General features: G+C 52.3%; 9 protein-coding genes across 9 annotated transcripts; 5 read left to right on the top strand and 4 right to left on the bottom strand.

Moving 5' to 3' along the window:
• The first annotated feature begins 114 nt into the window (after positions 1-114).
• Positions 115-4,221, top strand: PV05_00443 (uncharacterized protein). Its single transcript, XM_013465338.1, has 6 exons — positions 115-351; positions 406-484; positions 538-1,828; positions 1,875-2,085; positions 2,139-3,088; positions 3,180-4,221. The coding sequence occupies exons 1-6, from the start codon at positions 318-320 to the stop codon at positions 3,861-3,863; spliced, it is 3,249 nt and encodes a 1,082-aa protein (XP_013320792.1). The 5' UTR covers positions 115-317; the 3' UTR covers positions 3,864-4,221.
• Positions 4,222-4,308: 87 nt separating this feature from the next.
• Positions 4,309-5,880, bottom strand: PV05_00442 (uncharacterized protein). The gene is made up of 2 exons (XM_013465337.1): positions 5,716-5,880; positions 4,309-5,653 (listed from the first exon to the last, which is right to left on the bottom strand). Exons 1-2 carry the CDS (start codon positions 5,788-5,790, stop codon positions 4,790-4,792), a joined length of 939 nt encoding a protein of 312 aa, XP_013320791.1. The 5' UTR covers positions 5,791-5,880; the 3' UTR covers positions 4,309-4,789.
• Positions 5,881-6,075: 195 nt separating this feature from the next.
• Positions 6,076-6,845, bottom strand: PV05_00441 (uncharacterized protein; the record flags this gene model as incomplete). Its single annotated transcript, XM_013465336.1, has 1 exon — positions 6,076-6,845. The coding sequence occupies one exon, from the start codon at positions 6,843-6,845 to the stop codon at positions 6,216-6,218; it is 630 nt and encodes a 209-aa protein (XP_013320790.1). The 3' UTR covers positions 6,076-6,215.
• Positions 6,846-7,415: 570 nt separating this feature from the next.
• Positions 7,416-12,890, top strand: PV05_00440 (uncharacterized protein). The gene has a single exon (XM_013465335.1). The coding sequence runs from the start codon at positions 7,544-7,546 to the stop codon at positions 12,713-12,715; it is 5,172 nt and encodes a 1,723-aa protein (XP_013320789.1). The 5' UTR covers positions 7,416-7,543; the 3' UTR covers positions 12,716-12,890.
• A 432-nt stretch (positions 12,891-13,322) lies between these two features.
• Positions 13,323-16,456, top strand: PV05_00439 (uncharacterized protein; the record flags this gene model as incomplete). The annotated part of the gene is made up of 3 exons (XM_013465334.1): positions 13,323-13,549; positions 13,643-14,422; positions 15,019-16,456. 3 exons carry the CDS (start codon positions 13,323-13,325, stop codon positions 16,454-16,456), a joined length of 2,445 nt encoding a protein of 814 aa, XP_013320788.1.
• Positions 16,457-16,999: 543 nt separating this feature from the next.
• Positions 17,000-19,447, top strand: PV05_00438 (uncharacterized protein). The gene is made up of 4 exons (XM_013465333.1): positions 17,000-17,692; positions 17,744-18,036; positions 18,094-18,215; positions 18,268-19,447. The coding sequence occupies exons 1-4, from the start codon at positions 17,254-17,256 to the stop codon at positions 18,962-18,964; spliced, it is 1,551 nt and encodes a 516-aa protein (XP_013320787.1). The 5' UTR covers positions 17,000-17,253; the 3' UTR covers positions 18,965-19,447.
• A 1-nt stretch (position 19,448) lies between these two features.
• Positions 19,449-20,999, bottom strand: PV05_00437 (uncharacterized protein). Its single transcript, XM_013465332.1, has 2 exons — positions 20,531-20,999; positions 19,449-20,412 (listed from the first exon to the last, which is right to left on the bottom strand). Exons 1-2 carry the CDS (start codon positions 20,707-20,709, stop codon positions 19,659-19,661), a joined length of 933 nt encoding a protein of 310 aa, XP_013320786.1. The 5' UTR covers positions 20,710-20,999; the 3' UTR covers positions 19,449-19,658.
• A 157-nt stretch (positions 21,000-21,156) lies between these two features.
• On the top strand, positions 21,157-22,240 carry PV05_00436 (uncharacterized protein). Its single transcript, XM_013465331.1, has 2 exons — positions 21,157-21,436; positions 21,527-22,240. Exons 1-2 carry the CDS (start codon positions 21,334-21,336, stop codon positions 21,973-21,975), a joined length of 552 nt encoding a protein of 183 aa, XP_013320785.1. The 5' UTR covers positions 21,157-21,333; the 3' UTR covers positions 21,976-22,240.
• On the bottom strand, positions 22,065-23,760 carry PV05_00435 (triosephosphate isomerase). Its single transcript, XM_013465330.1, has 5 exons — positions 23,343-23,760; positions 23,215-23,273; positions 22,650-23,090; positions 22,418-22,600; positions 22,065-22,362 (listed from the first exon to the last, which is right to left on the bottom strand). Exons 1-5 carry the CDS (start codon positions 23,378-23,380, stop codon positions 22,334-22,336), a joined length of 750 nt encoding a protein of 249 aa, XP_013320784.1. The 5' UTR covers positions 23,381-23,760; the 3' UTR covers positions 22,065-22,333.
• Between the last annotated feature and the right edge of the window lie 80 nt (positions 23,761-23,840).

Here is a 23,840-nt window from a genome sequence, read left to right as displayed (position 1 = left end):
ACTCATCACGCATTGAATTGGGCATGATGGCCTGTTCGGGGTAATTGACCCCGGTTCCACGTTGCACCCCAGTCTTCTAGAAGGCGGGCACGAGATTATCTGCGCATCCTCCACCCCTCGACTTGGTGCACTAGACGTTAGTAGGTCTGCCGATACTACTCTTCCGCCGTCTCGACAACCCTCCTTTATCGTTGCTCTGATATACACCGTTCAGGCGAAACAGATTCTTATGCATCCGACTACCATGGCAAGATAAGAACAGACAAGCTGCGTAATCACTTTGGTGGGATCTTGAGTGGTTTAGGAATCCCCTGCACATGGCCAGAAAGAAGCGTCAGAGGATCAGCTATGGTTCGTCCACCTCGGGAGTGGATATCATGCTTGCGCATGGCTGACAAGCTACAGTTCTGCCTCTGGCAAGCACACCTGGCGGACATAGGCTTGGTGTGAACGGACTAGACTTCGACGAAGACCGCTCCATATTGTACGCAACGCTCCCAAACGAGGGGTAGGCGCATATGCTGAAAATTGAGGCAGATACACTGGCGGGCGAGATGGCGCTGTATGCGCCTGGGATCTCGACCTTGAAGCGCAAAAAAAGAGCCGAGATTCGGATACGAGGAAAGAGAAGCAGAGCACTGTTACCTTTCGCAAGCAGGTGCAGGCACATACACACTGGGTCAACGACATTGTCCTGGTCAAAAACAACCTCGGGCTGGTATCGGCGTCGTCAGATGTGACGGTCAAGTTATGGCGACCCCATGGCCATGAGACTACCCAGGCATATACCATTGGGTCACATAGCGACTATATAAAATGCCTGGCCACTCCAGACAGAACGGCAAATTGGGTTGCATCAGGAGGCCTTGATCATAAGATCTGCCTGTGGGATCTGAACGGCGCCGGAAAGACCCTTGAAATCAACGTCAGCCAAGCAGAAGATGTCGTCAAGGGCTCTGTGTATGCCCTCCGTGCTCGAGGATCCCTGTTGGCAAGCGGAGGTCCCGAGAGTGTCGTGCGGTTATGGGATGTAAAGTCTGGCAAGAGTATCACCAAGCTAGTCGGGCATACCGACAATGTGCGAGACATTCTCATCAGCGACGACGGCGATACCCTGCTCACAGCATCCTCTGACCAAACAATCAAAGTCTGGTCCATTGCAGCTGGTCGATGCATACACACCCTGACCATGCACAACGACAGCGTCTGGTGTATGTACTCCAACGACCCTAACTTGGCCGTCTTCTACTCCGGTGACAAGTCTGGACTGGTCGCAAAGACGGATACGCGACGTGCCATGGAGATTGACGACAGTGTCTCAGTCGCAATATGTCATGAACATGATGGTATTTCCCGCCTAATACCTGCGGGTGACTCGGTCTGGACGGCCACCTCGAGCTCCAGCGTCAACCGTTGGCTTGATGTAGATACTGAGCTCGAGGTTGAGACACCACCGGTTTCGCCCCGTGAAGAGCGTCGTGCTAGTTTGAAGCACCCAGCGGTAGGGACCACTGAGAAGCCGATCACGAATGGAGTAAGTCACGATGCGAAGATCCCTCATAACGCAGTGCTGCTCGTCTCCAACACAGCTATCCATCCGGGAAGAAAACACCTGGGTAATTTTGCGGATGCTTCCGTGACAAACATCAGAAAGGCGTCTGAAGCCATGACCATGGATGATTTGAGCGTCGTGGTGCCTATCCGTGGGCAACCCGCCGAAACTATCGAGGGCCAGCATGGGCTAATCAAGCATGTCATGTTGAATGACCGGAAGAGGATTCTTACTCTCGATACAGCTGGGGAGGTGGTATTATGGGATCTTTTAAAGGTAGGTCGCCCCTTATATCCTTGTATTCATGGTTGACCGTGAGCAGTGCGTCCCGATCAAGTCCTTCGGGCGGCGTCATCTGGACGAAGTGGTGCCTGAAGTCAACACCACCGAAAGTGTCGCAAACTGGTGTGGTGTCGATACCAAAACGGGCAAAATCACAGTCATGCTGGAAGAGAACTACTGCTTCGATGCAGAAGTCTACGCAGACGAGCTTGATTTGGACAAAGACTTGGTTTTCCGTGAAGATCAGAGAAGTAAGCCAAACTCTCGGAAAGCTCGATGGGGCTCTCTGCTAATGTTCCTACAGTCAACCTCGGAAAATGGGTGCTACGAAATCTGTTCTCTAAACTCATCGACGAAGAAATCAAGCGCGACGAGGCACATAGAAGCACACTGCGAAATCCGACCACCAGCACAGGGCTTGTCCGTCCCGGCGCCCCAACCAGCATAGCCATGCCGGAATCGGCTGAAGCCACTCCTATGGTATCACCCGGCCAGATTCTAACACCACGCGCCTCGAATGGAAACGCTTTGGTCCCTCCGACGCCTAGCCTAGCAATCGGCGCTGCGACACCGGGCTTTGCACCACTGAGCATGACACTTCCCCCTACGGCCGAAGAAGATAGTGAGTGGACGACGAACGGCGTCTCTTCCCCCGCTGCGCCAACACCTTCTGCCGCGACAGAGTCGCAGACCGACTACTTTTCGTCAACAAACCGGTCCGAAGCATCGTCCGACCATGCAAAGCTCCCCGACACGCCTGGCGGACTCGACGCGCCACTGTCTACACCGACATCTCCCACGGAAGAGAGGAAGAAGGGGCTCTTTGGCAAAAAATTCCCCATGACGTTCCCGAAAAAGATGACGCGCACGTCGGTGGAGGTTAAGACCCCCCTTGCCCCCGAGGAGAAGTCCGACACGGCGAGTTACAAGTCTTCCGAGAAAGAGGACGTGACCTCCAAGGTTATTGAGGATAACTTCTATGGTGTGATCCAGAAAATCCGCCATGAGTACGAGGAGCACTTGGAACACAAACCTGACGTGCCTGTGCCTGTGGGGATCACCCCATCTTTGCCGATGGAGACGCCCGTGCTGCGGCCGCCGGAGCATACCACGATCATCATCCAGGAGGATGACCCGGCTAGTGGCGGGTTGGCGGACCAGTATAGCGGTGAGATTGGGGAGCTGGGAAGTGCAGAGCAGGTTGACGTCCTGGAGAAGATTGCGCCCATGTGGCTTGGAGAGGTTTTGCTCAAGGTACGTATGCGAGTCATGAGTCACCGTCGTGACGAGCCCTGTTTTCCCAGAGGGAGGGTAAGAGCTGAGCTGACTATCTTGGATATTGTAGAATCAACTCCCCTACAAGGAAACAGTCAAAGTGTCGTTCGTGCTGCATCCTTACGACAATCAATTGCCCAGTATCGCGTCGAACGACGGCAATGCAAGACTGAATGCGAATCGGATGCTCCGAGCGAAGAAGATCATGGCGTACGTCGCGGAACGGATCGAGGTGCAGATGTCGCCCATGACTGGTCAGGAGCATGGTCATGGTCATGATCATGAACACAAACATCGACATAGTCACAGCTACGATCTCTTTCATCGGCATGAACATGGACATGGACATGACCATGACCATCATGAGCAGAGTCACGTTCATGAGGAGGGCCGAGAGCAGCACATCGAGGGTAACAGCGAGAATCATCATGAGATGGTAGAGGCAGGAAAGGAAGACGAGCACGCGGAGAAGGAGAGGGAGAAGAATGCCGATGCTGATGCCGATGCCGATGCCCATGTTGATGCTGCAAAGGAGGAGGACCAGTTGAAGCCGGAGGAGTATCTCGAGCTGTACTGTCAAGGGCAGAAAGTTGATCCGAACACGACGCTGGCGACGCTGCGTGTGCATGTGTGGCGGACGGGAGGTGATGTCGTGCTGTTTTATAAAAGTAATGGGAAGAAGAAGTTGAGGTTGTCGCATCCCGCGGCGGTACCGAGTCGTGAGGAGAGTGAAGAGGCGACGGGGGTTAGTTAGATTACCTTTGGGTGCTTCCAGGTCGGTACCTAAGGTTGGTACCTAAGGATGGTAGTGAAAGTGTCGATGTCGAAGAGAGGATGCGTGGAGAAGCAGAGCCTAGGGGCTAGGGACCGATGGCATGGGAGAAGTGGAAGGTCTAAGAGTCAGAAGTGTGGTGTTCTGTCGAGCTCGACGTCGATGCGCGCGTAGTGGTCTCCGTACATAAGATAGTGTTGTATATCGGGTATAAAAGTATAGTGTAGTTATTTATACGGAGTACTTGCGTGTGGTCGGGAGTCACGTCGGAATAGTACTGATGGAATGGTATGCGATGTACTCCGTAGTGAGGTTAGATAAGTACTAGCAGATTTGTTCATGCCAGACAGGGATTACATATGTGAAAGAGTCGAATATCGTCAGTTCTGATGTGGGCAAGGCATTGGGATTTTCGAACTGGGAAGTTGGAGGACGCAATTTTTGTACTACTATACAACACGGTTTACAATGGTCTTTATCCCTCAATCATTCTGACGTCGCGACAGAAGAACTTAATAGACACGCCTTGGGAAAGTATGTCCCAACTGGATCAAGGGTGCCACGGCGATGTTGCAGAACTACCTTTGTCGCCGGGGTAGATTGGGATTACCATCTCGCAGTGATCAATCCCTTCACCCATTTCTGGTAGATGGTATGTTCTCTACGCCGGAAGGAGTATCGTCAAGAGTAGACCTCTAGCCGACTCGGCTCTTGTTCTGCGGAGATAGCACAAGGAGTCCTTCTTTGTGACCTGGTGCAAGATGCTGGTGCAGTAACGTCCCCGAAAATGGAAGCTTTGGAAAGTAATTGACCTTCACCAGCGCTACGAATGGAGGATGTCCTTGGCGTGTCTTGTCAATGGAGAATCGCAGCTGTCCAGGTCCGGAAATTTGCAAGATCGTCTCTGGTCAAGGCTGTTCCGAGGCCAGCTGATTCCATACATACTGATATGTCCCGAGAAAGATCGCACCACCAGTACTGATCCAGCCCACACGAGGCACAAAGCCTCGAAAGAGGCCGGAAAGCCCTTCAGCATGCCAGGTCTGTCGCAGGGCGGCGATAGGACCTGTCCTGGTTGATAAGCTCCCGGTCTCTTTCCGTGCAAGCATGATCCGAGTTTTCACCACATCTAGGGGTGTGGTTAGGCCTGCAGCTATGGCTCCAGCAACGCTTCCAAAGACTGCACTTTCGCTGGCAGTCACCAGTCCTTCCTGACGACCAGTTAATGTGTGCTGTCGATCTGAGTATGAAGCTTTAAAGTATTCCCACAGACTGAATTGGACGATCGTGAAGGGTATCTCGCGCATGATGGTGATCCCTCCGCCTCTGTAGAGCTCTCGCACCATGGTTGGAACGCCGTCAGTGTGCCGCAAAGCGAGGATATCTTGGAATGCGAGCAACGAAGATCCGCCGAACAGTCCTGCTTGCGCTCGTTGCTTGACAACCTCGGTGGGCACTCTGATTGCGCACGCTGCAATTTCTCCCAATGATGACGCCAGCATGTGTGTGTATGCCTGTGTCGAGGAAGGCTGAGTCGGGTCCGTCAATCCTCGCTTGACGCCGTCGTAGACCAGGAAGAAGAAAGCGGCCGAGGGCATGGAGCCGAGCATGGCAGAGGGCAGGCCCGCGTACATGCTGCGAAGAGTGCCGGCGAAGGTGTGCCGTGGTAGAGTCGAGGCATGGTGATTGCTCAGATTGGACTGTAGTCGGGTCTTGATCGTGTCAATCGGATACAGAGAGGTGTCAACCGTGAGGCCGGCTAGAGCGCCCGCCTATGAAGAAGTCGTCAGAATGCGGTGGGGAGGAGGCACAAGTCGGGGAGGAGGTGACCAACGATGAGGGATCGCGTCCAGAGAGAGGCCACGACGGGCGTCGGGGCTTCGCGCAGGACTACATCTTGCTCTGTCATACCTGGGCTGTCGGTTGCGGTATGAGGCGAAGAGGACCTTTCATCTACTCGTACGAGATTCGAGTGTGTCGACTTCCATTACAAGGTAACTTGCATTGACGTGGAGGAAAAAAGGCCATGTTCAAATGACATCAGCGACAGCGGTGGGAATATGGAATATTTCTTGCCGCTCTATCGACCCAGCCTCGCCAGGAGTCGACAGTGATATTGCTTTATCATTTTGCGGGAACCCGTCTGATCTGGTGGCTTTACTACAAGTGAAATGCTTTATGAATTAGCACTTGAGGGCCCTGCTCGACGGACAGCTAACAATGTTCTCCGGAGCTAGATTATGGACGTGACTCGCCACCACCATTCCGAATTTCTTCAAACCCGTCTCGACGCATGAAGCAGTCCTTCCCTGTGCATCGTACATTGTTGTGGGATCAACCGTCAATAGACTTTGACATGTCCGAGTTCGCGTGTTTGAGCAAGAAGCCTCCGTCACCTTTGGTCAGAAGGTTCTGAATCCATTCAACTCCGTACGTCCACCAGCCATGCCGGTCAGGCTTTGCCAATTTTAGACTCTCGAGATCCAAACTTCCAACTGTAACGTCAACGATCGCCTCAGGAGTTCCGATCCGCTGATGGGATACATATGTTAAGGTGGTCCCGCATCTCGAGCAGAAGGTCCTGGTTGCTCGATCAGAGGCATTGAAGCGTGTCACAAAGGTTGATGGGCTATTGCCACTGGGAGGACCGACGGCTTCAATGGTTGATAAATGAAAAGTCTCGCCTGATGACTCTCTGGACAGGATATCCCATTCAAACCATCCTACAGGACAAATGAACCAACACTGTACCATGGCACCGGATGTCTTCCGACAATTGTTACAGTGGTCAATGTCGATGATGGGAATCCGGGTCTGAACCGTTTCGGTGGCTGAGATGGGAGTGTCGAGAGCCCCAGGGACAGGAGGCCTGTTTTCCCACGACGGTACTTTGATCGTGTAGCGAATGGCTTCGCAATAACAGCCGCCTGTTAGCGTTACTGCTTCCTTGGGAAGAAAAGACATCGTGATCAGACTGATGAATGGTCTTCGGTGCAAGGGTACAACCACAAGGCTCCAGATGTTGGGCCAGAGACGCTTCGCTCAATTGAAATATGTCCAGTTGGCTGTGGTTAGCTAGGTCACGAAGAGGAGAAAGGGTTGGGTATTTGGAGCAAGAATATGCGGACAGTCCAATGTTCCATAGACATGTAGAGGGGCAGTGACCACCTTTGCCAGACTCTGGGAGTGCTCGGTTGGCGTATGATGATGAGGCAGGAGGTGAAATATGTACCAGCAGTTAGGGGTTGTTCCTCCATCATGCCATCTAAGTTAATGTGCTCTACCAGACTAGGGGTGCTAGGGTACGGCTGCTGTTAGAGGCGAGAGCAGATTCATTTAGGGGTGATGAATAGTCATGGCTCTAGGCCTAGTGTAGCCGGTGCCCGCCATAGTAGGCGCTGGCTGAAACCCCGCCAAACAAGCGCGAGTCGTTGTCGTGCCAACGAAGACTTGCGGGCGAAAAATAGAGCGAGGCCTATTCAGACGCGTCGTTTATTGCAAGGCTAGCAATGAACGAACTCAAGGTAAAGTCATCATATCCAATCACCTCCAACATGCTTAGAGACAGCATCGCTTCGTTGTATGCTATACCAACATTATTCGTTTGAGCACTGATCTTGCTCAACGCGCAACTCACGTCGAAACACGATCACAACGAAGCCATGGAGCCATGGCTAGACTCCCTCTCAGAGGACTGGAAGTCTGAACAACAATCTTCGTCTCCTGCACCGTCTCTTTCGAGCAGCCGGCAAGATGGCAGCGTCGCTCTCTCGCGGTCCCAAAGCCGAATACCACACCTTGCGAAGAACATGCGCAAAGAATCAACAGCTGGCAGTTTCCTGCGACACAGATCACAACGAAGTCAAACACGCGCCACTGGCGAACCTATCTTGCATGAACGGAGCGCATCCAGTCTCAATCTGCCACCAGCAGTTGGGTCGAACAAATACACAAATCTGCCACGTCGTCCATCTAGCGCGTTCTCTGAATCACAAAACTCCGTTCAACATTATACCATTAACGAGAAGCCAGCTTCTGCAGAGACGCCTGACTGGAAAAGGAGGTTGGCTAATGGAGAAGATGTAGCGAATGACGGTTTCGATTTGTTTTCGCCATCCAAATTGGAGGGTATATTCAAGCAGCCTACATCCTCCCAACTCCTTAGCGACAACGATGCGGCCCAGAACGATGACGATACCAAACCTCGAAGACCTTTCAATCTCCCCATTTCGAACGTCTTCCCAGAGCAGTATAGCAGCGTTCGAGGAACAAGAAGTCGGCTCAATCTTGCGGTCTTGGAGGAGATAAATGAGGAAGAAGAGTCAGAACAACACAATCAGGCGCACGTACCCCCAGATGTTGCTAGATCAGGCTCGAGTAGAGGCTTGTTCAAACAGCGCGTCGAATTTCTCGAGCAGGCTCGCGAAAACGGTTCTGAGCCATCGTCACCAAGAGATGAGAGCATGAGCCACCATAGTCACAATGCCCGAGATTCACGCTGGAGAACAGTAAGTGGACAGGAAGAGTTGAGGAACGAGTTTATCAGTCCGGTCACCATGTCGAAGCAAAATTCCATCCGGGCGACAGTCCTGCAACATTCTGTTGATGTCGATATTCAAGCCCTTGACGCCAAACTCATGGAAGCTGTTGGAGATCTAGAGCGTCCTTTGTCCAGCGCAAGCGACAGAGATGTCAGCTACGGCGGCAGCAATGCCACCAGACGAGCTCCGATTGACGAACCCTTGCCAGATTTGACATGTCAGTCTCTACCAGACGACCTATCAATGGGCACACAGGATTTCGTGGCTCATGGAGGCTTTATCAACTCTCGACGCGGAGGACGGTCGAACGACAATTCCTTTCTTCGAAAAAGCCTTAGCTTATCCCATGAGCCCTCCAAACTCGAGGTATACTCCCGCGATTCTCTAGCATTCCACAGTTCACCTCCTCAACATTCCCGATTATGGGACGACAGCGTTGATAACAGCAAGATCAGCGCCAGTGCTCCGGCAACACCACCGGATACAAGCGTTGTCCACTATCCCCAAAACCATATCAGACCAACATCGTCTGGTAGTCCGTTGAAGCTCTTTGGGAATCGAGACACATACACAAATAACAAGCTCATGCGGATATTGAGTCACTTCGAGCCTGATGAGTCGCATGAAAGTTCCGAAAATGATATCTCGCCCGACGAGCAGCAAGATAATGTCTTTCGAATGAGTCAATTTGGCCAGGGCGAGCTGGACGGGTTTGGGTTCGAGCAGGCTGTACGTCGACCTTCACCCATTGCAATGGCATCTGTTGGATCGGATGACAAAATATTCAAGCCTAATACTGCCATCAACACTCAAGAAAAGCAAATCGATCAGAGTCTGGACTACGCCACGAATGCAAACAATGCTCAGGAGAGAGACAGGTTGACAAAGCGCCGTAAAACTCTTCTAAAGGACCAAGTGACCATCAACGAGGTTGAGATGGAAGTCAAGATCAGTACCCTCGAGGAGATCGCGACGTTGGCGGGAAAGAAGCGCACTGATGCTAGACCTGGTAGTGATCCTACAGAAGCAGAACCTGAAGTCCTGGCATCACGAAATCTTCTGAAGCCCAAATCAGCCCGGAAATCTTCCGGGAGCAAAATACCAACCACAGGTGGCTCCGAAACTGGCGACGAAGAAGCAGACCTTGAGCAATTGAATCACGACCTTACAGAAGCTTTGGCAGCGGAATTGGCGACCTTTACTCATGAAGCTGTCAAGGTCAATGAAGATTCTCGAAAAGCGTCTCTTGCTACCAAGGACTATATGGAGGAAGCTAATAAAGTCATGCAATTCATTCGTGCTCGTGGTAAGCCGAAGCCCGTTTTGAAAGATATCAGTGAACCTGGGAACGTGTCTGAGCTCAATCCTGATGCAATTCTTGATCTTGAACTAGAGGCAGAGTCTACGAAAGACGACTTCTCCCGACCACCATCCCGAGAACGTTCGTCCAAACCTTCTCCAGACCGTCGACATGCCAGGCACGATTCGAGGACGGCGAGCTATCTGAAAAAATATGAGGATCAAGACGACCTGGACGTCCTTGCTAACACTTCCATCATCGGCACCTGGGCTCCCGTGGACAACAATCTGGCTGCCGAAGCCGCCAAAGTTCCCGTCCCGGACGAGATACAGGAGAGCGATCCACCGAACATCCGAATTCTGAATCACTCTGAAACACTGAGAAAGCGCAAACACTCTACTTCTACCATTGAGGGGCCTCACTCAGCCCAGAATTCCATGCAGAACAGCTTTCCCACAAGTTCATCCACGACCTCTGGGCAGAAGGGTGTTATAACATGCGGCACCGTGTCAATACCTGATAAGGTGGGAGTCATGACGTTCGACCACGAAAAGAACATCTGGGTCAGAAAGATACAGGAGAGCCAGAGCCCAAAGCCGCTAAGCCATGAGGGCGTAACAGAAGATGACCCGTTTGAGAACATACCTGATCTGAGCATTGATGAGCAACAAGAAATGAAGGCCAGATACAGGCAGATACAAAATGCCTCTAAACAGCCAGAGTTGGCCAATGCGCCCACTGAGAAAGCTCCCAAGCGAACAGAACTGCCAGCACGACGGCCTTTGGGAGAATTAGACCCCGAAGAAGTGATGAAGCGGGATCACCTCTCCGCCGACACTCATGGCAAAGGTGATGAGGAGATTAAGCACTGTTCTTTGCGCTCAAAAGCCTCCGAGCACGAAGCTAAAGTACAAAGTGGTATGCCATCTAAGCCTCCAGCTCAGCTGAAAGAAGACCGCAAACAGGCGCGAGTGGTCACAATCGCTTTTTCGTCGCCAGTAGTGTCTGGAGTCAACTACGCGAATATGTCCGATGAGGATTTCGACGCTCTTCCAAGGGAAGAAGATCTACCTCTTGATGAATCATACGTAGATCTCGACGATCTAAGCTTTGACGAGAACGCCTTGGACTCATTGAAAAAGAAGAGAGATGCCGTGACAGTCGACAGACCGCATGCTTTGACTTTCCAACCTCGAACTATTTCTCCGATCGAAGAACAAGATGAGGAACAGAATGTTGCACACATGAGTGTTGTTCGCCCGAATCGCTCGAATGAATTGACTCCAGCTCCGCCACGAACTATTACAAAGCTTCAAAATAGCGGACCCAAAGTTGCAAGTATTTTGTGCTTGACACCGCTCTCGGACTTTTCTGTCCATCAAATCGACAAGGCAAGGGATCCAGAACAAAGCTATGTCGAGGACAGAAAGCATCCGAATGCCCTGCGCCAGGCCCACGGTTCCCTTGCTTTGGCTGTCGATCAACTTGTGAAAGCAATCACAGATGCAGTTCAAGAAGAACTATTTTGGGAAGAGCTTCGCCGTCTCACACTCGGTGCAGGCAAGGTCTCCTCCATACACGCACTGAAGGAGTACTGTCCCGTACTGGAAGAGCTGTCGGTTTCAGGAAATAGTCTGCGGCAGCTCGAGGGCTTGCCATCGACTTTGCGTGTGCTTGATATTCATGACAACATGCTGAATGACATGACCTCATGGGTTCACTTGCAGAATCTCCAGTATTTAGATGTCTCAGGAAACGAGCTCGAAAGTCTAGAATGCTTCAGTTCTTTGGTGCATCTCCGCAGCTTGAAAGCGAACAACAATCGCATCACTAACATTGATGGAGTTCTGGATCTTGACGGTCTGCTGGATCTTCAGCTCAGCGGCAACGAGCTTATGACTGTCGACCTCGAAAGCGCCGAGCTTAGTCGTCTAAGGAGCTTGGACTTGAGCAATAACCAACTCTCCGAAGTGAAGAATCTTGCTTCCCTTCCGGCGCTCGAAGAATTGGACCTCTCAGGGAATGCACTCGAACAATTTCAAACAGACGGCGATCTTGCTTTGATAGAGCTTCGACTTGCCCACAACGGACTAGCAGTGATTGAACTGAAGCATATGCCAATGCTCAAATATTTGGACCTCGACAACAACAGAATCAAAGATGTCCAAGGTCTGTCATCGGCTTACAACCTGGCATTCTTGTCCCTGAGGGAACAATCGGAGCCTTCGCAGATCGTGGACCTCGTCCTGTCCACCTCCAACGAGTGCCGTACGATCCGTCTTTCATCCAACCCAGTCGCCAACGGTACTTTGAAGTTGCCATTATTACCGCAGAATAACCTGCGTGAGTTAGAGATCGCTGCTTGTGGTATCGCAGAGCTTCCGGAAGGCTTTGGCGCTTCCTTCCCAAATTGCCGATATTTGAACGTCAACTTCAATGCGATCAAGGACATAGCGCCTCTCAGAAGAATGGTACACTTGAAGCATCTTCTTCTGGCGAAGAACCGGGTCAAAAAACTGAGGCGGACATGCTTAGTACTGTCACGACTAGGATCATTGGAGCAAGTCGACCTTCGGGATAATCCGCTGACGGTCGGGTTTTACAGCCCCGTGGCCGCCAACATCGACGGCAAGCAGGCTTTGCCTGAGGCACGATATCATCTGCCTGGAGTTTTGCCAGATGAGGATGTTGGATGGTTAAAACTGATGGATGAAGTGACTGGATTGAAACGACGTACCATTGAACTGCTGCTCGCTGACCACTGCAAGAAGCTGGTTCAACTTGACGGGCTGGCTTTCTCTCATGAACGGCTGAACCAAAAGGACGATACATGGACCAGATTGACCGACCAGAAGGTGTTGATGAGGCCAGCGATCTTGCCGCCGACGAGCGCTGCAGAGAAGCTTGCGCATGAAACAACATGCTCGCTGAATGAGGTTACGAAGGAGCAGGAAACTTCGATGATTATGGATTGTGAAATTTTGGATGGATGAGATGATGTACCATATTGCAATTGACGTTTGAACTGGTTTTGGGTGCCTACAAAAGTTCCGGGTTGGTCGATGAGAAAATGGCAATGATGGGCTCGGGTTGATTGGGATGAAGGTCAATGACTCGTATTGATATGTTGTGATGAGACGAATGGAAGTATTCATTCCAAGTGCAGTCGGCCACGATGTGTCCTTCGAGCCTGCCAAACCCTCTCCGATATTCCAAGACGAACCAGCCACAGCCTCGAACGTGGTGGCCATGCTGAGGCATCTACTATTATTACCAGGTGAGAGAGGCTGTGCTTTGTCTTGGCACATTCCATTGTTGTTCGCCCCCCTGATTTTTGCAGCCTCGTTGATTACCAGCGGGTGTATGCACAGACCGCATTCTTCAAAACGTCCAGAAAAAGGACCCTGGCACGCCTGGCCACTCGCCAGCCTTGCCATACCATCAAGAGGCTATTTCTATTTACTGCCAGGTACAGATGACGACAGGACATAAATAGAGGTTTGTCACTTGTCGACTTCAAGATTTCAATGCCATCAGACCAGACTAGACCAGGCCACGCCCATCGAGTCTATCGTTCTCCATCACAACCTCTACGAAACTATGATTGATCTGTGCTATCTTTTCTTCGTTTTTGCAGCCTATTATACCAATGCTTCTCCGATCGCCCTTCCACAAGCAGTCACAGCCCTGATATCACCTTCAGCACCGTCGCAGCCGGGTTGCACAGGAAGCTATCCTGGCGTTTTCGGTATTGCAGTCATGAACATATCGACTTCGACGCCTGAGACCACCAGCGCGACACTACCGAGGAGAAGACAGGAATCCGAGTAAGATACTATACTCTGTATACCAGCCTTGAGAAAAAATCAAGAGTTTCTGGAAAGTCCGTTACCGATTTGACACTGACAAAAAATTTACAGATCTCGTCCCGCACCGATCTTCACGATGGCCGCCGTTTCTCAGATTGGAGACGGCCAGGTGCAAGGAGGGATGCACACGTTGACTATGGCGCCTGTGTCGCAGATCGAGGATGGCCAGATTCAGAATTCGGCGGCCGCTTTCGCGGCCGGCTACTCTGGACAACAGTCTGCTGCCTGCGCTACCGCTACGGCTACGTCAACGGCATCAAGTACAAGTATGATCGGCGACAAGCCGCCGACTGTCCTCGAGCAGGCATGTGGCATATCAGTGCGGCCCACGGCCAGCCCAGTCATGCTGCTCCCGCCTTCTGGTGGTGACGCTGCTTCTGCTTCTGCTTCCGCCGCCGTTCCGTCTACTACTACCTCGGTCAACATATCTACGTCGAGCAGCCGCACGAGCATATCTACATCATCCCCGACAAGTACGGCCGAGAGTGCGCCATCATCACCACCGAGACCGTTGACGCTGGTCTCGTGCTTGACGAATTCGACGCTACGCTTGAGTCTAAACGACGGCGTTCTTGTCGACGGGAAAAATCGCACGGGGTATATCGCATCGAATCTCCAGTTCCAATTCGACGGGCCGCCACAGTCTGGCGCGATATACACGGCGGGCTGGAGCGTGTGTCCTGTTGATGCTGGCGATGGAGGGCAAGGGCAGATGTCGCTCGCGCTTGGAGGGAATACGACGTTTTATCAATGTCTTAGCGGGAAGTTTTATAATTTGTACACGGAAAACTGGGCGGCGCAGTGTAGTCCGGTGCAATTACGGGTTGTTCGGTTGGTGGATTGTTAATGGATGACTTCTTGTGAACCAAGCATTGTGGTGTGTGAACATTACGCATGACCAAGGTAACCCGAGAGTGTGGAGATGTTATACGTATCTACGTACCTGGGTAGCTAGGGATTACCATTTTCCCCAGATCGGAACGTTCCACGACGTAACTTACGGGGTCTGATGGGGCGGGGTGGCTGTGAGCGTCCATAACATGGACTCTACGGACTCAACGGTCTTTCCCCGACCCACTCGGGTTGGCCAGTGCTATGGGAAGACTAGGTTATCACCCATGTACTTCTGTCGTCGAGAACTGCGGCGGTGGAGAACAAGAGCAGCAGACCGTGTCGTTTGTGGAGATGAAAATGCCGTACATAGTACGTCCAACCTAGCAAGCCCGGGGCCGTAAACGAGAATCAGGGACTGGCGGGCATGGGTTCGGGTATAAAAAGCGAATCGAGTCTCCTGGCCCTGGGTTACTTGCTCTCAGCAACGTCCAATACCTAGGTGCCTGAGTGTTGATTCGCGTACTAGCTGGCTGTCGACCCCTTTATCCTTTTCCCTTCCACGAGCAAGACCTGAAGGAAGTTTCTCCAGACAGGATGGCTTCGAGATATCTGATCAAGGGCGGGCGTGTCCTCCTTTTCGACCATGACAAGAAATCCTCCTTTCCTCAACTAGACATCCTGGTCGAAGGCCAACGCATCACCAAGATCGGCCCAAATCTATCTCTGGACAACCTCCAATCTGTCGAAGTGGTGGACGCCTCTGACCACATCGTCACGCCAGGTTTCATCGACGGCCATCGCCACGTCTTTCAATCCCAGCTTCGCTCTACAGTCGGCAACCACACATTGCTCGAGTACTGCGCACACCTCCTCCAAGGACGGATGGTCTTCCTTGACGCGCAGGACATGTACCTCTCGCAACTCTCTGGCTGTGCCGAGGCGATCTATTCGGGAGTGACCACAGTCATGGACCACTCTCACGCCGTGACAACACTTAACCGTGCACGTCAATGCATCAAAGCCACCCTCGAGTCCGGGATCAGGAGCGTGTATTGCGCCGCGCCATTCGCCATCCCCGTGTCTCTCAACCCACTGACTCTGCCTGATATGTCCGTACAGCACGCCAAGCAGATCGATATGATCAAGCAGCTGGCCACAGAGCGTCCCCTGGGCGGCCCTGCCAACGATGGCCGGGTCAAGCTGGGCCTGGGCTTCGACATGATGCACCATATCCCGCAGGAGATTAGTCGCGAAATCTTGACCTTCGCGAAGAAGAACAATATTCCTACGACGATGCACGACGTGCCGCGATACAATTTGCCTGCGCTGACTTACTTGAGGGACAACGATATGCCACTCCCCAAAGTCACGCTCTCACATACCTGTGATCCTGGCGCCGAAGAGATCAGATGGGTCAAACAGCACGACATCGGAATCGTGTGCACGCCAGAGTCTGAAATGGCAATGTCCCATGGCCACCCATCTGGCCTCGACTTTCACCAGTCCGACTGTCGTGCCGGGCTGGGCGTCGACTCGCCCGCTATATGTTCTGGCGATCCGTTCTTCACGATGCGTCTTGCTCTGCAGGAGAAGCGACTCCGCGAGAATGCGAAATACCATGCGCGCGGGAAATTACCTGACCTCGTCCCTGCGAAGACTGATGAAGTGTTGTACATGGCCACGTTGGGCGGCGCAGCGGCCATACACATGGAATCGGAAATCGGAAGTCTGGAGGCAGGCAAATTCGCCGACGTAGTGCTCATCAGGACGGATACCCCGAGTATGATTTCGGCTGTGGATTATTCTGCGGCCCTCGTAACGCATTGCATGGCAAGCGACGTGAGGTCGGTCATGATCAACGGGGAGTGGGTGAAGAGGAATGGCAGGTTGTTGAGCGTCAACTGGGATGAGCTGAAGGGGCAATTGCAGGAAAACAGGGCTGTTCTGGAGAAAAGATGGGAAGGAGTCGATTGGGAGGAGAATAAGTCGGACTTGAAGGATCTGTGGCATATTAGGTGCGTGATGGAATAGATCAGTATACGTTTTTGAAATGCTCAGCATGGTGTTGAAGATTTCTCTGACCCATGCCACCCTTGCATGAACTGTTGCGACTGTCGTGGTCCAACATCGCCTAAACGAAAGAGCGTCCAACGCTGGTGTATAGATGCCGGAGTCGTTGTCGTCTAGATTGTAACCGACGATTCTTAAAGCTGCAGTCAAACGGATTTGGAAATGGATAAAAGCCAATGGAAGAGACAATCAACAACAGACACGGGCATCAAAAGGGTTATCTTCTCGAAAGGATTACTCATCATGGCCCCGGCGATGACAGTGATGGTCTGTTTCAATTCGCATCAGGAGCATCAATGGCTGCACCAGGCTACAGCTTTGCCCCAGAAGGTACTGGTCCTCCCGGCACCCTGGACACCTTTTGCCTGTTGCGATTTCTCGCGTGGACGACCCCGTGTCGCTCACCAGGCTCCCACTGCTGAGACTGCCTCCCACGCCTCCCCATGATGCCCACATCAGGAAATCACCACCGAAATCCGTCTTGGTCAATCTAAACCGTACGCACCGCCATCACTGGTCTCTTAGCGAAAGCGCGCTGTCGAGCAAAGTCGCGACGAGACCGCCATTGTGACTCTCTTATCGAGTCATCCAAGTCTCCATCCGGGAATGCTGATAGCGACTGGAACCCGACAACATCTCACCTCAAGGAGCATCCAAACCCTGTCCGGAAGCCGGAACTACTCATGATGAAGTGAGGCTCTACGTTAGAGATCCGCGTCTGACGCTTCAACTTCCTTCTGTCAAATCATACAATCACAATGGTGAAGCTGTTTTTCGTCCAAACCTCTCCGGCCACTCACTCGCGAAAGGACAATGCGGCGCAAGAAGCTGAGATAAGGTCGCATGCTGCAATCGTCGGCCACCACAGAAAGGCGCGTCGCAGACCGCCCAATTCCGAGACGTCATCTGTCAAGTCAGCACCTTCGCCGGCATCCATTTTCGATACGGCGTCCATCAAGACAGCTCTTTCGCCAGCGTCCAGCATCACATTCGCATCGCCATCATCGATTTCTCATGGCGATGCCGAAGATGAACCCCCAGACTGCTCTCGAGACTCCAAATACCCACCAGCGCGAACCCTGACTTCGAAGTCCCCAGCCCTAGATGCTGGCCCTTACTTCCGTGGCACAAGGACTGATCCTTTCAATTGCATAGCGACAGAACATCCTCATCTTCTTGCAGCTTCTGTCGATTATTGTATGTTCCTCCCATGTATCTCCCTCCTTCACCCGACTAATAACGTGACAGTCTCCGGCGTCACAGTTCCCGCTCACTCTGCTGTTTACGAGCTCTTCAATATCACCAATATCTACAATGGATATTGGTTCGAATTGATGTCAGATCCTGACTTCGCTTACACAGGAGTCTGCCTCACTCTGAGGGTCAGGGAGTTATCTTGCGACTCAAATGCTAAGCCGTCAGAAGAAGTCTTGACCGCTTTGGGCGTCGCCTTGTCACGAATACGCAAGCGACTGGCCAAGTCCGACAGTGCCGGTGATGATATCTCCATTACAGCCGTATCCTTCATGGCTGCTATTGCGGTTAGACACCCCCTCTCTCTAAGGCCTGTCTAGTCACGAAGCTAACGCCGAGCATAGAAAGCAATTGGGGATGGGCAGTCTCATCAAAAGCACAAGCAGGCTCTCAAATGCATGGTTAAAGCATGTGGTGGACTTGACAAGCTCGGTCACGGGGGCATGGACAAATGCCTACTATTGCAGTAAGACATCAAAGTGGTGTGCTGGTTATCAAAGAACTGACCATTATCGCAGACGAGAAGGATTCTGGTCCATAGCAGAAGGCAGCACTATTTTCGCCGACGAACGTCAAGAAGTCGTATCCATCTATCCCGAGTTGCCTCTTTCGGGCGACAACCTTGAGATGGCCAGATCCCTTCCAACTGGATTCCAGGCCCTTGCCCACCTTGGCAAATTGTCCATTCAAGTCTTGGAAGTACTGACCCGGACTCAGAAGGCTCAAATGAAAAGGAAAGCGGCATCGGTGGCTCGATCGCCCGACCTCTTCAAGACGCAGAAGCGGCGCTATTCGGATTTCCAGGAAGCTTGCCCGTGTTTAAGTGAGCCGGATGTAGATGGTGCCAGCATGGAAAGACTCCTGGTTCTTGCGCTCATCATACACTGCAGCAGCAACTTTACTCCAACCCGCAGCAATACCGTGCTGTATGATACCTGTCGGAAAAGACTCCAATGTGACATATGGACTGCGAAACCGGATAGTGCAGCTGAGGCAACCTGTCTGATTTGGGTTGCAGCCATGCTCGTGTGGTCCTGGACGACAACAAGCAACAAGTTGACTGCAGAGGGTATATTGTGTATCAAAAAGCTCAAGGCCTCCATCATGTATGGTCTGACGTGGACAGACCTTGAGATTGTCCTATACAGGTTCTTCTGGTCGGAGAAGATGTCGGCTTGTCTCGAGATGCATTACGATTCACTGGACCCAGGATGAGACCAGGCTGGCGAACCACGCAAAATCGCTACTCAACGACAGGTTGCACAATCTCTTCTACAAAGTCTCGGAGCGATCGGAAGAATCGTTTCATCGGAGTAAGATTCGAGAGCCTCAATCCATCAATGCGGTAAAGCACTGCTTTGGCCAGCCTCAATAGGCGGCCAAGCTCTATATTCATGCAAGAAAGGCCTGAACCATGCCACGAAGCTGCTTCTGTTGGTCTGACGACATAAGATCATGAAATGAATGTGGTCAACTCCCGGTCTACCAATCGATCGGCCATCATGCTGTGCAATGGGTGCTTTTGGCAGGACAACACAAATCACACCCGAGCCTTATGCTACTTCACAGCGCCGATTTGCCTGACAACCACAGTTGGCCAGGTGGATGAATGCAGTATCACTACTTTGGACTCCGTCTGGATCTTTATAGTCGCACAAGAGCGACTGTGTGGCCATTGGAGCCGGAACGACTACACGGCCGAGAAGTCAAATATCTTCAACTTGACCTCGTCATGACATTTTGTGTCCTGGGGAGCTGATATGAACAATTTTCGATGCAGGATCTGGCAATATGGCGCCCCACACAGACATGTACATAGCTTTGTCATATATCCAAGCATGATTCTGCAATGAAATGGTATCCGCCTGTCCAAATTACAAGACAAACCGTCCTCAAAGGCTTCCCGTCCTCAAGCTGTGGCAGCCCACTGGGTCCTGAAGTTATTCAAGCCCGCCATGAGGCCGAAGAAGCCCACAAGACCCGTATTGAACCCCTTGATCCCGACCGGGTACAGACTGTAATGCACGGCCACGGGCAACCAATAGGTCGCGACCATAAACTCATTCCACCACTTCCGCTCGAAAGACTCCTTCTCCTGAGCGCTCCTGGGAGGGCTCTCCTTCTCGATCTGGGCCTCGCGCCAGAGACGCAGAAAGTCCGTAGCCACACCGACCAACCAGGCCCGACAACTCCACGCGACCCACTTGTTGATGCCGCCGCGCTTTTCGATCAGCGTCATGGGCACGACGCCCTTGCCCGCGAGGTGGTAGATGTTCTCGAGCAGTTGGAACGCGATGTAGCCCGAGCATTGGAGCAGGGCGACGCGGCGCAGGGACGGGTCCATTTCGGCCGCGGCCTTGCGCGACGTAAGACTCTTGAGCCAGATGTACAACGGGATCAGGCCCGTGAGTCGCAGCGTCGTGCGTGTGTCGGAGAGGAGCGAGCCCAGCGGTGTGAGGAAGGATGATGGGGTCCCTGCGGGCGGCGCGAGGGCCGACGGTGGGAGGAATTTGGACGGTGATGCCGTCCGGCCGAGGAGGCGCGATAGATAGCCTAAAACGGCGGCGCGGGTCGGTGCTTGTGCGTGCAGGTACGCGGCCAGGTAGATCGAGTAGTTGAGTGTCGAGAGGGCGGCGCCGAGGCCGGCGGTGGTCTTGATCAGTCTGCGAGGTTTCTTGGGTTAGTCGAGGCTATTTGAGGGTGGGTGGGCGGCCAGCCCTTGGATGGCAGGCACCACGGAGCGCGGAACAGTGAAAAAGAAGAGGGGGAAATCCGACTTACTTGCTGAGGCGCAAAATGATCTCGTCGGCTTTGGAGATGGTGGTCTTGACGTCGGTGGGTAGTTTCGCCAGGCCGGGGGTCTGAGAGGGCTTGACCGGGTCGACTTGGCCCTTGTTGACCTCGGATGAGGTCTGAGGGACGACGCCGGGGTCGGGATGCGTGGATTCAGTGCTTGACATGGTTGCGCTGGGGACCCAAGGGGAAGATTTCTACGACGGAGGAGAAAGACTGAAGGGGGGAACCGCGATGGAGAGAGGAGGACAGAGGAGTATTCAATAAGGCAGATCTGAGGGGAAAGCTAGCCTAGCCGCTGCTGGATATAAAATGAAGAAGCTCACTCTTTCAGTAGAGCCGGTCCCGAGAGTACCGTGCAGGTAAGCTGATCCCTTGAACGGCAATCACAGATGAGAGAACCACAGGAATGCCCAGAGTAATCAAAGAAATCTGGGGATTGATTTCAAGGATTCGGTGCCCCCAAGTTTCGGCATCACGAATTCGAATCCATTGAGCCGCTGAACCGAGGCAATTGAAGTCCCGGATCACGTGAGTACTGACACGAGCCCGAAACTTGGTGATTACACGCTGCTTTTTGTCCGCAACAATACTGGTCCCTGTAGGTCCCATGGCACGTCATTTTGCTCTCTCCTCGGGTTGAATAATCGCGCAGCCTTGTAAACTACGCCTCAAGCATCGTACTCTACTTCAGGCACCTGCTTTTCTTGTTGCTTTCTTGTTGACCGCAAAAATATCAAAGAACGACCTTCCTTGCGCCATTCTGTCATACACTCAATTGACTGACTTACATGCCGGCGAACGCAGAGTACACCGAGAGACGTACCATCATCATCATGTCGTGCGGCGACCTCTTTCTGGGGCTCCTGGCCGTGCTCTTCCCACCTATCGCGGGTTTGTCGACCCCCCATCTTTCCCTGCTGGATGCCTGCGCGCGTTCTGCTAGAGCTTGCGCAATTAACTGACACCGATTGAAATCTCTAGTCTGGATCAAGTCGGGCATCTGCTCCTGCGATTCGCTGATCAACATCCTCCTATGCATGTTGGGCTATGTACCCGGCCTGATCCACGCTTGGTACATCATCGCCCGCAACCCTGAACGAGATTACGACTACGAGCCCATCCAAGACGCCGAGGGAGCAAGGGTCACGTACTACTACATCCGGCACGAGCCCAATAGACGAGACTACGGCACCCAGCAAGGACAAAGACAAGGACAAGGACACAATCGGCCTGCCCCTCTGCCGCCGAAGCCTCAGGATCGTCCTGCGCAAACTGGCAATGGGAGTGGGGAGGGAAGCAATAGACCTGCACCACCACCTGCAGGTCAACCACAGGGCCCAAGTGTGGGAGCAGGAACCGAAGAGCCTGGAGCTCCTCCAAGCTACTCGGAGGTTGTGAGAGGAGACAACAAAATTCAATCTCAGGATTGAGATTTACATGGACAAACCTTGGCTGGGGAATGTGTGAAATGAAACTGAAGTTGAAGGCTGATGGTAAAAGTCGATGACAAGGCTAGGGTGGGAGTCTTTCGCGATGGTGGGCGGCGTTGCTGCGATTGGGGCTGGTAATTTCTGTCCAACCTGTATGAAAGTAAAGCTATAGTCATAAGGAATCCCTATTAATGTCGGGCGTGAGAACGGCCCATTTGAGAGCGTTATTTTCCTCGCCCTAGTTGTCAAACCGCAGAACATTAATAATTCTACGGCACGGATATCCACCGTCTCGAGATCGTTACCTTCTCCAATGCCTTTTTCTGGTTACTGGCAATACCACTCGGTGTTCTCAACTCTAGGCCTTGGCGTTGATGATTTGGACAACTGCAAGATATCCATTAGCTCCTCATCAATGACTGTGCTCTTCACAGATACTCACATTCAGGCTTCAAGCTAGCACCGCCGACAAGGAATCCGTCAACGTCAGGTTGCTTCGCCAACTCTCTGCAATTCTTTTCGTTCACACTACCGCCATAGATGATTCTCGTCTCTTCAGCTGCTTCGGCAGAGACGGCCTCGCCCAGCCACTTTCTGATGGCTGCGTGGACTTCTTGTGCTTGCTCTATAGATGCGGTCAGTATCATAGTGGTAGCCAGGCCATTATAACGTACCTGTTGTGGCAACCTTGCCGGTTCCGATGGCCCAGATGGGTTCGTATGCAATGACAACATTCTTCCAGCCGTCCTTGCCAATGGTTTTGTTGACTGCTTCTAGCTGCCTCGTCACCACATCGACGGTGATTCCCTTCTCCCTCTCCTCGAGACTCTCACCGCAGCACAGAATGACACCAATACCGCCATCAAGAGCAGCCTTTGCCTTGCAAGCTACAAAGTCATCTTGTTCACGGAGAATGGTACGGCGCTCGGAATGGCCTAGCAATGTCCACGTAATATTGCTGTCCTTCAGCTGGTTGACGGAAATTTCTCCTGTAAAGGCACCGCTCGGCTTGTCGAATACATTCTGAGCTGCCACTTCGATGTTCGGAGAAAGGTGCTCTCGGGCGAGCAGGAGGTACAAAGACGGAGGAGCAACAACGACTTCGGTGTTAGGGTCTAGACAAAGCAATAATGGATATCAGTCTTTCTGTGCTCCCAGGAGGGTGATTGTACACATCCTAGTTGAGCCTTGTGTCTCGACACGAAAAGGAACCGGAAGAGCATGAAGAAAAAACCGTACCGAGCTTCGAGGTGGACAAGTTGTGGGCAATTTCTTTGATGGACTTGATAGTCCCATTCCTAGAAGAAGACCATGTTAGTAAGATGGCCAAAGGATACACGCTGTTGCTCCTGCTGGTCTGGTCATACATTTTGAAGTTTCCTCCGACGAAGAACTTGCGACCCATCTCGGCGGCGGTGAGTGTCTTGTTGGGATACTTTCTGGCTAGGTGATGGAAGGTTATGGCGAGGCTCGACAAGAGATAGAGTGAATCCTAAAGGTAACGAGCTACACAAACACGGAGGAATGAAAAAAGGAACCAGCAGCTCTTCAGGAAGCAACACTTTTGGGTCTTGCTCTATTGACAGCGGGGCTGCCAATGACGACCGTGGGGATCCAGGCCGGAGATGTGGAAAGGGAAGTTTTGCCGGGATTCTCTATCGTTATCGCATTCCGAATTCTGATGAAAGAGCCTAAAGCAGCGACGATACGATTGAGGGTCCCGTCTCGTTCAAAGAGTGTCTGCTATTTTCAGGCTCTTCAAGTTTTGATCCACGCATGTTTCGCTCATATTGGTGGCTAACAACAGTACAATCTTTTGTGCAGCATCGGGCGCGGAGCCGGTGGATTTGTTTCAGCTTCCAGCC

The sequence above is a fragment of the Exophiala xenobiotica genome, assembly GCF_000835505.1.
Source record: "Exophiala xenobiotica strain CBS 118157 unplaced genomic scaffold supercont1.1, whole genome shotgun sequence".
Taxonomy (NCBI): domain Eukaryota; kingdom Fungi; phylum Ascomycota; class Eurotiomycetes; order Chaetothyriales; family Herpotrichiellaceae; genus Exophiala; species Exophiala xenobiotica.
This window is presented reverse-complemented; position numbering and strand designations above follow the sequence as displayed.